At 40.5% G+C, this 13387-nt stretch overlaps 1 protein-coding gene across 7 annotated transcripts in view; it reads left to right on the top strand.

Moving 5' to 3' along the window:
- The window catches only part of CORIN (corin, serine peptidase), a 263611-nt gene that overhangs the window by 234320 nt on the left and 15904 nt on the right, over nt 1-13387 (top strand). For 6 of the 7 annotated variants that reach the window (XM_043870982.1, XM_043870981.1, XM_043870986.1 and 3 more), the window contains 3 exons: nt 1810-1926; nt 4481-4530; nt 4684-4858. In XM_043870982.1, coding sequence (XP_043726917.1) covers nt 1810-1926; nt 4481-4530; nt 4684-4858 — 342 coding nt within the window. The remainder of the gene's footprint in view (nt 1-1809; nt 1927-4480; nt 4531-4683; nt 4859-13387) is intronic. The other variant, XM_043870984.1, reaches the window with a different exon arrangement.

Here is a 13387-nt window from a genome sequence, read left to right as displayed (position 1 = left end):
GATCATGTCACCTGGTCCCATCACCTCATGGCAAATAGATGGGGAAACAGTGACAGACTTTAATTTTGGGGGCTCCAAGATCACTGCAGATGGTGATTGCAGCCATGAAATTAAAAGACCCTTGCTCCTTGGAAGAAAAGTTATGACCAACCTAGACAGCATATTAAAAAGCAGAGACATTACTTTGCCAACAAAAGTCCGTCTATTCAAAGCTATGGTTTTTCCAGTGGTCATGTATGGATGTGAGAGTCGGACTATAAAGAAAGATGAGCACCAAAGTATTGATGCTTTTGAACTGTGGTGTTGGAGAAGACTCTTGAGAGTCCCTTGGACTGCAAGAAGATCCAACCAGTCAATCCTAAAGGAAATTAGTCCTGAATATTCATTGGAAGGACTGATGCTGAAGCTGAAACTCCAATACTTAGGCCAATTGATGCGAAGAACTGACTCATTTGAAAAGACCCTGATGCTGGGAAGGGTTGAAGGTGGGAGAAGAAGGGGACTACAGAGGATAAGATGGTTGGATGGCATCACTGACTCAATGGACATGAGTTTGAGTAAACTCCGGGAGTTGGTGATGGACAGAGAAGCCTGGCATGCTGCAGTCCATGGAGGTCACAAGAGTTGGATACAACTGGGGGACTGAACTGAACTGATCTGATTATCTGATTTGTATTCTCTCATGAATTCTCTTGAATTCTCTCCCCATCTCCAAATCCAAGTACCTACTTCCTTCTCTCCTACTTTCTTCCAGATTCAGAAGGAACCCCCCTTTCTCCTGTCTAAAATGAATTCCACCACCTCATCAACTCGTGATAGCATCTGGTGAAAAAGATCCGAAAGATTTTCTTCAAATATGGATTACCTAAGTGAACCAACTATTTCTTGAAGTATAGGATATTTTACATAAAAACCTAGACAGTTTTGAAACTTAAAATTTTAAAGCTTGAGTACAGGGCAACCATATTTATGTTATACCTGAATGAGGCATTCACAGCAGAGTACTGGTGGAAGCTGAGTGAGAATATAGGTAAAGAGCAAAATGATGCTCATCCCTATCTCTGCTTTCTAGAATCCTTCCTAATTTTTAGTACATAAAGATTTTCCAGTATGTTGAAAAAATTCCACTTACAATTTTATACTCTCTAAACAGACACTACATGGCCATTGATTTTCTCTACTTATTACTTATTGTAAGATATTGCTTTATTGTAAGATTACACTAGATAAGAAAAGAAGATGAAAAAATACTCCAGGCAAATACATTTTATTTACTTTTGATTCCTGCCTCAACTTGCTCTTGTTTTTCAGGTGTTGGCTTTTACATGGCATATGTTAGAATTCCAACGCCTCAGATGTACAAATATATTCCAGCAGAGAGTTACTAAAATAGCTGTAACATTGTGGATCTTTGTTGCTTCAGGATACTTTTAGTAACTTCTCTTACTCATCACATTCCATAGCAAACTTTTTTGAATACTAATCCCCCTCTTGAAATATTGACTATTAATTTAATGCTTCTTTTTGGTAAGAGTTGTTATTGTTGTTTAGTCGCTAAGTCATATCTGACTCCTTTATGACCTCATGGACGTAGCCCCCCAGGTTCCTCCGTCCATGGGATTCTCCAGGCAAGAATACTGGAGTGGGTTGCCATTTCCTTCTACAGGGGATCTTCCTGACCCAGAGATTGAGCCCACGTCTTCTGCATTGGCAGGCAGATTCTTTACCACTGAAAGTGCTCCATAATGATATTGCTTGGTCAAAGATCATTGTGCTAGAATATTTATCTGGTATTTGTCTTTCTATTAGGGAACCATCTGTGACCAAATTGATAGAGGAACAGGAGCAAGACCAACAGTGGCTTACATTACACTCCAACTGGGAGAGCCTTAATGCAACAACTTTGCATGAACTACTGGTAAAAGGGTAAGACAACCCATCACTAGAGCTGTGTAGAGTGGATTATGGAGCAAAGGTCTATCATAAGGGCCCTGCTTCTGTTTCAAATCTAAGATATTCTAAATGTGTCACTTCAAAGAGGAACATCCATGGGCTACCTAAGGACATTTGTATTTCAACATCATTTGGCTTTCTTCCTACTTTGTAGACATACATCTTTTTCTTTTGGCTAATTACATTTTTTAATTACAATTACAGAAACCATCATAGTGTAGGAGGAGGAATTTGGGTTCTAATCTTGGAGTGCTTTTCACACCCTGTTTGAAATAAGTTCTTAATGTCTACACTTCCTACAGATGCTACATGGAACTAGTTAACAGAGCAAATTGAAGGAATGACAGCTGATAAAACTCGGAGAGTCTGAGAGAAAAACAGACACACAAAGAAATTCTAATCAAGTAACCTCAAAAGTTCACTTCTGAAAAATTTCCCCTAAAAAAAATTGTGGAATGTTAAAAAGTGTTGCGTCCCTCATCTATGGGCAGGGGTTCAGGAGAAAGATCCATTGAGGGAATTAACACATTTAGTGATTATGACATTATAGGGGCATAGCTATAGAATATTTACATAAAACTTGCTCAGATTCATAGCACCACAAAAGTGCTATTCTCTGAACTCAAAACAAGTTTTTATGACTCCAAAGCTTTTAATTAATGCTAGAGAAACCACCTCTTAAGAATTTCAAAGAAGAAAATTAAAAGGTGGGTCATTTTTCTTTAGATGTCTTGACATTTTCCTATAGACAGAACTGTGACCAAATTTCTGAAAAGCTGTCAACTGAAGCACTTCCTCCAAAACAGTGACCTGGATCTTCCAACAGAGTGGTTTGTTTTCCCAAACTGGAGCTTCCAGGAAAGCCCTTCCAGGTTGGTAGGTAGGTAGATAGATGGAGAGAGAGATAAAGTCACTTGAAACTGGGAGTCGGTGGATCTGATTCTAGTCCTGCCTTACGACCTAGATATGTGATCCCACACAACCTCAATTTCCTTTTAAAATGAGAGTTAAGACAGATAATCTTTGATCTTTCCCTATTCCTAAAAGCTATAACTTTAAGATCTAATAGATAACAGCTAAGTATTGCTATCTTTTCTATGCCAGGCTTATTGCTGAGTTCTGAGGAGATGTAGAAGTGACGAGGGGAACAAGAACCCTGGTCTCAGGAAACATACACTTTAGAGGTGAAAAGAGAGAGTATAAGCAGTAACAAACAGAATGAATTTCACATATTTGGAAGTGCTACAAAGAAACTAAGGATAATGAGACAGGGAGTGAGGAGGAGATAGGACTTCAGGTTATGGGAAGGTAAAACGTGTATGTGCTTTTTCTGTATTATATAATTTATTGTATACACACATCCCCATGCAAATTTAGCAACAAAAGAAAATACGGCAGGTCTTCAAAAAAGAATGTGGAAATTAATACTTAGGGTGTTTTTTTTTTTCTGACAGATCAAGGATTCTAAGCAAATCCTAGTATATTTGATAGTCTCAAAGTGTTTTTTTTTTTTCCTTTAAATTTGCATTGTAGAATAAATGCTTAGAAGAGAACCTTGTGATATAAACTTATCACACCCTAAGCTGAATTCTCTTGTGCAGCCACATTGATAGATGCTTAAACATGGCCATGTGTTTTCCTTCAAAACTTAACTTTGATTTTTAAAAAGCTTTGCTTTCCTGAATGCACTGTTTCTATAAGTTCCACCTATTGATTCTGATCCTGCCACCTAGAGTAACATGGCATGAATTTAATCCCTCTTCTTCCTGTCAGCTAATCATAGGTACACAGTTTAACACTGCAAGTTCTCAGCAACATAGATAACAAATGTATGGTTACTAAAGGCGAAAGGGAAGCAGGGAGAGACAAATTAGGAGTATGGGATTAACAGGTACAAACTATGTACATAAAACAGATAAGCAACAAAGATCTACTGTATAGCAGGAGGGACTATGTTCAACATCTTATCATGAGCTATAATGGAGTATAATCAGAAAAAATAACTGAATCACAGTGCTGTATCCTTGAAACCAACACAATATTGTAAATCAACTACAGTTTTCTAAAAGGTAATAAAGTCTCTACAAGATTCTCATCTAGTCTAAATATTCAGTTCCTTTGTCTGTTCTCTAACTTTTGAAGTAATACTTATTTCTCTCAAACCATTTCTGTTTTTTTTGGGCACACATGCCCTCTCCATAAGCATGAAAGTCTGACATGCGCCCTCCTCACCACACACCCTGAGAAGCAGACTAGTTCCTTTCCTTTTCCTCTCCCTCCTTTGAAAATCATTGAGTTTATATTCCGGGTAGTGCAAACAGCTATGGTGATGTGAGAAACCTGGCTGCCTGTAGTTCCTCTTCCCACAAAGGTGAAATCATATCATCATGATGAGAAATACACTAAAAAAGTACAGCCTTCCTACACCCCCCGCCCAACCTGTGTCTTGCTTTCCACTGGTAAAGTGTTTGAAGTAAACAATAAAACATAACTTAATATTATGCCATTTTTTGGTTTCCAAATCTAGGCAGTCCTGTTACAGCAGAAGTAAGATTTCTCTTCTGTGTACTAAACAAGGTGAGAGAATTCGTGGTGTAACAGTGGTATATGAACCAAACTGGATTCACGCAGGGGGAGAAATGATCTCTTGTGCATGACAGCAAAGACGCAGGCATCCCGTTGGGTTTGGCGGTGAGTCACATCTGTCTGTCCTCTCCTGCTCCTTGGTAGACTGTGGGCGCCGCCCTGCTGCCCGGATGAATAAGAGGATTCTAGGGGGTCGGACGAGTCGCCCGGGAAGGTGGCCCTGGCAGTGTTCCCTGCAGAGTGAACCCAGTGGGCACATTTGCGGTTGTGTCCTCATTGCCAAGAAATGGGTTCTGACGGTCGCCCACTGCTTCGAGGGGTAAGGTGCACCTTTTCTTTTGCTTTGCCTGGATCTGACCTTTTATCGTTTGGGCATTCTTGATGGCATATATCATTCTCTAATTCAATGCAGAAGTCACAGTTATCTCCTTCCCTGGCCTTTATCTGCTTAGATTTTTTTGCCCTTGGTGTTCTCAGGCTCATTTATTGGCAATAGATGTATATTAATTATGATTTATGTCCTGAAGAGGGAGGGGCAGGAGGAGGTAAAGAAGATTGACTCTTCAGCCAGCATTAGTCTCTTCTCTAGCCCTCTTAAAGACATCAAATGCACATGAAGTTAAACAGTGGGGATTTACTTGGATACTACAGTGATGTTAGGAGTCTAGAGGAATTGGTGAGGAGTTTAGGAGAGTGAAAGAGAAAATGTGTGTCTTAGTCAGGATTGCCCAGAGAAACAGACCAATGAGAGAAAAAGTTTTCAGGGAATTGGCAAACATTACTGCAGGTTTGGTGAATCTAAAGTCTGAAGGGATGGCAGACATCCTGGAGGCTCAGGTAAGAGCTGCAGTAAAAGTCCAAAGGCAGTGTACTGGCTGGCAACTCTGTCTTGCTTTGGGAGGAATGGGTCTTTGTTATATGAAGGTCTCCAACTTATCTGGTAAGGCCCACCCACATTATGGAGGGTGATCTGCCAAATGTTGGGGCACCATGGTCCAGCCAGTTGGCACATAAAATTAATCATCAAAATATACCTAAGGGGAGCAGAAAAATAAGACCAAGGAGAAACCTATGGCAAACTGACAAACATCCCTGAAGAAGGGCCTTGTTGGTTTAAATTCAGTTCAGTTCAGTTGCTCAGTCATGTCTGACTCTTTGCGACCCCATGAATCGCAGCACGCCAGGCCTCCCTGTCCATCACCAACTCCCGGAATTTACCCAAACTCATGTCCATCGAGTCAGTGATGCCATCCAGCCATCTCATCCTCTGTCATCCCCTTCTCCTCCTGCTCTCAATCTTTCCCAGCATGAGGGTCTTTTCCAATGAGTCAACTCTTTGCATGAGGTGGCCAAAGTATTGGAGTTTCAGCTTCAGCATCAGTCCTTCCAATGAACACCCAGGACTGATTTCCTTCAGGATGGACTGGTTGGTTCTCCTTGCAGTCCAAGGGACTCTCAATAGTCTTCTCCAACACCACAGTTCAAAAGCATCATTCTTCGATGCTCAGCTTTCTTTATAGTCCAACTCTCACATCCATATGTGACTACTGGAAAAACCATAGCCTTGACTAGACAGACCTTTGTTGGCAAAGTAATGTCTCTGCCTTTTTTTTTTAATCTTTTTTTTTTCTTCGTTCTTTCTTTTTTTTTTTTTTCCATTTATTTTTATTAGTTGGAGGTTAATCACTCTACAGTATTGTAGTGGTTTCCGTCATACATTGACATGAATCAGCCATGGATTTACATGTATTCCTCATCCCGATCCCCCCTCCCACTTCCCTCTCTACCTGATCCCTCTGGGTCTTCCTAGTGCACCAGCCCCGAGCACTTGTCTCATGCATCCAGCCTGGGCTGGTGATCTGTTTCACCCTAGATAATATACATGTTTTGATGCTGTTCTCTCGAAACATCCCACCCTTGCATTCTCCCACAGAGTCCAAAAGTCTGTTCTGTACATCTGTGTCTCTTTTTCTGTTTTGTATATAGGGTTATCGTTACCATCTTTCTAAATTCCATATATATGTGTTAGTATACTGTAATGGTCTTTATCTTTCTGGCTTACTTCACTCTGTATAATGGGCTCCAGTTTCATCCATCTCATTAGAACTGATTCAAATGAATTCCTTTTAATGGCTGAGTAATATTCCATTGTGTATATGTACCACAGCTTCCTTATCCATTCATCTGCTGATGGGCATCTAGGTTGCTTCCATGTCCTGGCTATTAGTCTCTGCTTTTGATTATGCTATCTAGGTTGGTCATAACTTTCCTTCCAAGGAGCAAGCGTCTTTTAAATTCATGGGTGCAGCCACCATCTGCAGTGATTTTGGAGCCCAGAAAAATAAAGCCAGCCACTGTTTCCACTGTTTCCCCATCTATTTGCCATGAAGTGATGGGACCAGGTGACATGATCTTAGTTTTCTGAATGTTGAGCTTTAAGCCAACTTTTTGACTCTCCTCTTTCAGTTTCATCAAGAGGCTCTTTAGTTCTTCTTCACTTTCTGCCATAAGGGTGGTGTCATCTGTATATCTGAGGTGATTGATGTTTCTCCCAGCAATCTTGATTCCAGTTTGTGCTTCATCCAGCCCAGCGTTTCTCATTATGTACTCTGCACATAAGTTAAATAAGCAGGGTGACAATATACAGCCTTGATGTACTCCTTTTCCTATTTGGAACCAGTGTGTCATTCCATGTCCAGTTCTAACTGTTGCTTCCTGACCTGCATACAGGTTTCTCAAGAGGCAGGTCAGGTGGTCTGGTATTCCCATCTCTTGAAGAATTTTCCACAGTTTATTGTGATCCAGACAGTCAAAGGCTTTGGCATAGTCAATAAAGCAGAAGTAGATGTTTTTCTGGAACTCTCTTGCTTTTTCAATGATCTAGCAGATGTTGGCAATTTGATCTTTGGTTCTTCTGCCTTTTCTAAAACCAGCTTGATCATTTGGAAGTTCATGGTTCACGTATTGCTGAAGCCTGGCTTGGAGAATTTTGAGCATTACTTTACTAACATGTGAGATGAGTGCAATTGTGTGGTAGTTTGAGCATTCTTGGCATTGCCTTTCTTTGGGACTTGAATGAAAACTGACCTTTTCCAGTCCTGTGGCTGCTGCTGAGTTTTCCAAATTTGCTGACGTATTGAGTGTGGCACTTTCACAGCATCATCTTTTAGGATTTGAAATAGCTCAACTGGAATTCCATCACCTCCACTAGCTTTGTTCATAGTGATGCTTTCTAAGGCCCACTTGACTTTACATTCCAGGATGTCAAGCTCTAGGTGAGTGATCACACCATCATGATTATCTGGGTCATGAAGATCTTTTTTGTACAGTTCTGTGTATTCTTGCCACCTCTTCTTAACATCTTCTGCTTCTGTTAGGTTCATACCATTTCTGTCCTTTATTGAGCCCACCTTTGCATTAAATGTTCCCTTGGTATCTCTCATTTTCTTCAAGAGATCTCTAGTCTTTCCCATTCTGTTGTTTTCCTCTATTTCTTTGCATTGATCGCTGAGGAAGGCTTTCTTATCTCTCCTTGCTAATCTTTGGAACCATGCATTCAAATAGGAATATCTTTCCTTTTCTCCTTTGCTTATCACTTCTCTCCTTTTCACAGCTATTTGAGGAGCTATCACTCCACAGACAGCCATTTTGCTTTTTTGCATTTCTTTTCCATGGGGATGGTCTTGATCCCTGTCTCCTGTACAATGTCACAAACCTCTGTCCATAGTTCATCAGGCACTCTGTCTATCAAATCTAGTCCCTTAAATCTATTTCTCACTTCCACTGTATAATCATAAGGGATTTGATTTAGGTAATACCTGAATGGTCTAGTGGTTTTTCCCTACTTTCTTCAATTTAAGTCTGAATTTGGCAATAAGGCGTTCATGATCTGAGTCACAGTCATCTCCCAGTCTTGTTTTTGCTGACTCTATAGAGATTCTCCATCTTTGGCCGCAAAGAATATAATCAATCTGATTTCAGTGTTGACCATCTGGTGATGTCCATGTGTAGAGTCTTCTCTTGTGGTATTGGAAGACAGTGTTTGCTATGACCAGTGCATTCTCTTGGCAAAACTCTATTAGCCTTTGCCCTGCTTCATTCCATACTCCAAGGCCAAATTTACCTGTTAGTCCAAGTGTTTCTTGACTTCCTACTTTTGCATTCCATTCCCCTATAATGAAAAGGACATCTTTTTTGGGGTGTTAGTTTTAAAAGGTCTTGTAGGTCTTCATAGAATCATTCAACTTCAGCTTCTTCAGCGTTACTGGTTGGGGCATAGACTTGGATTATCGTGATATTGAATGGTTTGCCTCGGATACAAACAGAGATCATTCTGTCATTTTTGAGATTGCATCCAAGTACTGCATTTCAGACTCTTTTGTTAACCATGATGGCTACTCCATTTCTTCTAAGGGATGCCTGCCCACAGTAGTAGATCTAATGGTCATCTAAGTTAAATTCACCATTCCAGTCCATCTTAGTTCACTGATTCCTAGAAAGTCGATGTTCACTCTTGTCATCTCCTGTTTGGCTTGATTCATGGACATAACATTCCAGGTTCCTATCGGTATTGCTCTTTTACAGCATTCGTTGCTTCTATCAACAGTCACATCCACAACTGGGTATTGTTTTTGCTTTGGCTCCGTCCCTTCATTCTTTTTGGAGTTATTTCTCCACTGATCTCCAGTAGCATACTGGGCACCTACCGACCTGGGGAGTTCATCTTTCAACATCCTATCTTTTTGCCTTTTCATACTGTTCATGGGGTTCTCAAGGCAAGAATGCTGAAGTGGTTTTCCATTCCCTTCTCCAGTGGACCACATTCTGTCAGACCTCTCCACCATGACCCAACCATCTCGGGTGGCCCCACATGGCATGGCTTAGTTTCATTGAGTTAGACAAGAAAATTGTTATTATATAATTTCTGAGCAAAAAAAAAAAGAAAAAACCACCCCAAACCAAGCAATAACAACAGTAGTAACAACCATGAAATCCAACCATTTTTTACGCCCATGGAGGATTCTGGAAGTTAGACATCTGGACAGGACCTAGCTTGTGGTTTATCTCTGCTTGGCAATGTCAGGGGCCTCTGCTGGAAGGTTCTAAGGTTCTGAGGCTGGAACCATCTGAAATCCGGCAGTGGGTTGTGCCTGTTGGCAGGGGCCTTTGTTTCTCTCCAAGTAGGACTCACAGCTTGGTGGCTAGCATTCCCCAGAGCAAGAATCCCAAAACAGGAAGCCAGGAGGAAGCTGTGCCACCTTTTTTGACCCAGCCACCAAAGACACAACCCCCTTCTGCTATGGGGTTGATGAGGGCTGTCATAGCCCCACTCACATTCAAAGGGCAGAAACATGGAGCTCTTCTCTCAGAGAGGGATGGCAAAGTGTTTGAGGACTTGTTTTAAAAACCACCATCCTGCCCATTTCTTCGTTTTATTTTTAATGATTTTACTTTATTTAAAAGTATTCTTGCCTGGAGAATCCCCATGGACAGAGAAGCCTGGCGGGCTACAGTCCATGAAGTTGCAAAGAGTCGGACACGACTGAGCAACTAAGCGCGGCAGGGCGATAATAAATAATAACAAATATTTAAAACAAAAAACTCACAGTTGTATCACTTCATTAAACTGGTTATTGTCATTTAACCAGGCTAATTTGTAGGGGAAACATGCAGTTTCATTTTTTGCCTCTTTGTCTGCTAGCGCTTTTCCTCTGTGCTCAATGCTGTGGTCAGCCCTCAGTCGTGCCCGCTCCGTGACATGCGGATGGACTCTCGTCCATAGGACTGGGAGGCTGCTCTGTCCATAGGACTTTGCTGGCAAGAACACTGGACTGGGTTGCCATGCCCTTCTCCAGAGGATCTTCCTGACCCAGGGACTGAACCCTTGTCTCCTGTGTCTCCTGCATTGCAGGCAGATTCTTTACCATTGAGCCACTGGGGATTTCCTCAGCTTTGCTATTTACTGTGTGACCATGGGTCAGTTTATAAACTTCTCTGGGCTACAGTTTCCTCATCTGTGGAACGAGGAAAATAACAATCCTGACCTCACAGTGTTGGTGGAGGCTTCGACTGAAATAGTCTATGTGATGCCTTAAGAATTATGCCTGATACCAATCAATAAGACATCGATAAAGGTAAATATTTCTTTTTAATATATTATTACTATAAACATGCTTTCTGACTTTTCCCTTAGCATTATGGCATATTTTTGCATTTTGCTAAACTATTTTTATCTCCTTCCACACTCTTTCTCTTAGACTTTCTCATCATCCTCAACGTAACCCCTAGCGATAGTTCCTCCACAGGTATAAACACCTGTTTTTCACAGGGTGTCATTTATTTTTACAATTTGAAATCACACTCCGTACTTTTGTTTGTCAGTTGATTTTCTCATGTGGCAGTATGTCATGGACATCCCCTCCAAGTCAACTGATGCAGCTGAAGCTCATTCTTTCTCAAAGCTAAGTGATGCTCCATCACAAAGAGTCACAGTAACTTTTTCTATTAATATTATTCCTGAGTTGATGGACATTCAGGTTAGTTCCAGTTCACTCTCATTTTAACAACACTGCAATACATCTTCTTATACAAAGCTACTCACCCATTAGTACCCTTGTTTCTACAGGATAGAGCCCCAGAACATATATTCATCTTCATGTGGGGGTTAAAGAAATGAATACATTTTTAATTTCTTGAAATTGTAACCCAGTGAGGAGACAGACATCTAAACAAATAATTAGAATATAGCATGAGAATTGATTATAAAAGAGAAGTGTGAATGTCTAGCTATTTGATTGCTCTTTTGGGGAAAATATAATGTAAAAAGTCAAATCAGAACCTCCTCCTGAGAACTTTTGATGTGTAAGAGCAACACCATATGATAGGAAGAGTCTGTGTAGTATGTCAGGAAATACATTGGAATGTTATTGCTTTGGAAGGGGCCAGATGTTTCCAGATGTCTTTTCCAGTTCTGATTTATAACTCCTTGATAAGCAGAAGATTGTGCTAGCAAGTGCATTCATCAGAAGATGATTACCTAAATGAATCCAGCAGCTCTTTAAAGGAACAACACCCTTTATATGCTAGTTCATTCATGTGCCACTTTTGTCATTTCCACGTGTGGTATCCAAGTTTCCTCTTTCTGTCAGATCCACTGACAGATCTGTGAAGTTAAGGAGGAACCTTGCAATAGACAAGAAATACATGTTTATAATTAAGGACATGGATATTCTATCAAAGGCCCTAATGAAATTCTGTGGAACTAAATTTCACAGAACTGTCAAGTGGGGCCTAGCCTATCCATAAAAAGTTAGAAATGGCCCGATATCAAGCAAGTCTTTGTTTGAATGGGTGCTGATCTCTTTGATTCTATTTTACAGTCTCTCCAGTGGCTTCAAACGTTTTTGAGAACCTCTAATCGTAAGCCTTAGTCTCTGCAGGAATCATTGATTGCTATAATTAATGGGATTTGTTCATATCCTGATCCCATACTTTGGCAGGGCCCAGTGTGACCCATCAGTAGGTCTTTGCAAGCCTGTCTCTTTTAATTATATTCATGGGGCGGGGGGGGGGGGGGGGGGGGAAGGCAAGTTTGTCTTGCTCTTCCATGGAGAAGTATTTAAAAATCCCAAAGGAAAATTAAAAACATGAGGTACTAAGTTGATTAGATGAAGTCCCAGATGCCCTAATAACAATTTAACTTCCACAGTTCTAAGGAAGAAAGACATTGAGTTTCAGGGGTAATTTAACAAGCAATTTCCTCCCTTATTCCATCTCCAAAAGACTAAAGGATGAAATTCCTAGGCTGGCACACAACTCATAATTTTCAGAAGTGTCTGATTCCTCTCCAGGAAACCTGCATGAAAAACTACCCTTTTACTATATGATCACAACCCTTAACCCTGCCAGGTAACCCAAGTCTTGATTTCTACCACACCAGCTCTTTACTTCAAGACTTGCATTTGCTTATTTGTATGTCTCCTATTATTTCAGTCCATCTGCCTCTTCCTCATCTCTTTTCTTTCTTTCCCCAGCTAACCTAGTACCCTTCTCATAGCTGGTGAGAAGATGATTTAACTGACATGTAGAAATACTTGGAAACCACAGAGATCTTAAACTAAAAGGAGAATCTAGATCTGATCTCTTTTGCTTGTTGGATGTGTTTAAAAACTTTCAGTCAGCATTTCAAACTATGTATGCTTTACATAAAATCCAGAACTCTGGCTTCTCTGAAACAATTTGAAGGTCAGGTCTCACTAGACACTCCAACATAACAGCCATGAGTGGGAGCTGAGAGGCAGATGGCCCTGGAGACGGCAAGTCATGCGGTCTCACCCGCTATTATTGACTTACACTCGGCCCCTTTATGCATTTGCTTCGTGGTCACTCTGTTCTACAGTCTACTCACTGTGTGTGTTGCAGAGAATTCTTTAAAAAAAAAATTACCAAGGGCAGGTGCAATATTAAAAGTAAGAGGCTCCTAAGATTTCTAGAACAGCAACGATGCTATTCAAACTAATAATACGTCCAAGTCACCATCTGATTGTGCTATTTCTGGAGTAAGTCTTGTAAAACAGAGTGATTTCTATCACAAATATTAATTATAAGTATTATTTTTATTTTCTGAAAAAGGATAAATAGTATAAGTTATTCAAAGTAAACTCAGGATGAAAAAAAAAAAGGGGGGGAAGTTCTGTGCTCTCAAGAAAAGGCAAAGATAGAAGAAAATTTCTCAACCTGACCAGCTGAATTAGGTGAAAATGTGGTGAGTTTATGTTTAAGCTAGAGTTGAGTGTGGCAAATTGCAAACTGAAATTGGTTATTGTGTCCAGAGACCTTATGCCTTCAA

The sequence above is a fragment of the Cervus elaphus genome, chromosome 17, assembly GCF_910594005.1.
Source record: "Cervus elaphus chromosome 17, mCerEla1.1, whole genome shotgun sequence".
Lineage (NCBI taxonomy): Eukaryota > Metazoa > Chordata > Mammalia > Artiodactyla > Cervidae > Cervus > Cervus elaphus.
This window is presented reverse-complemented; position numbering and strand designations above follow the sequence as displayed.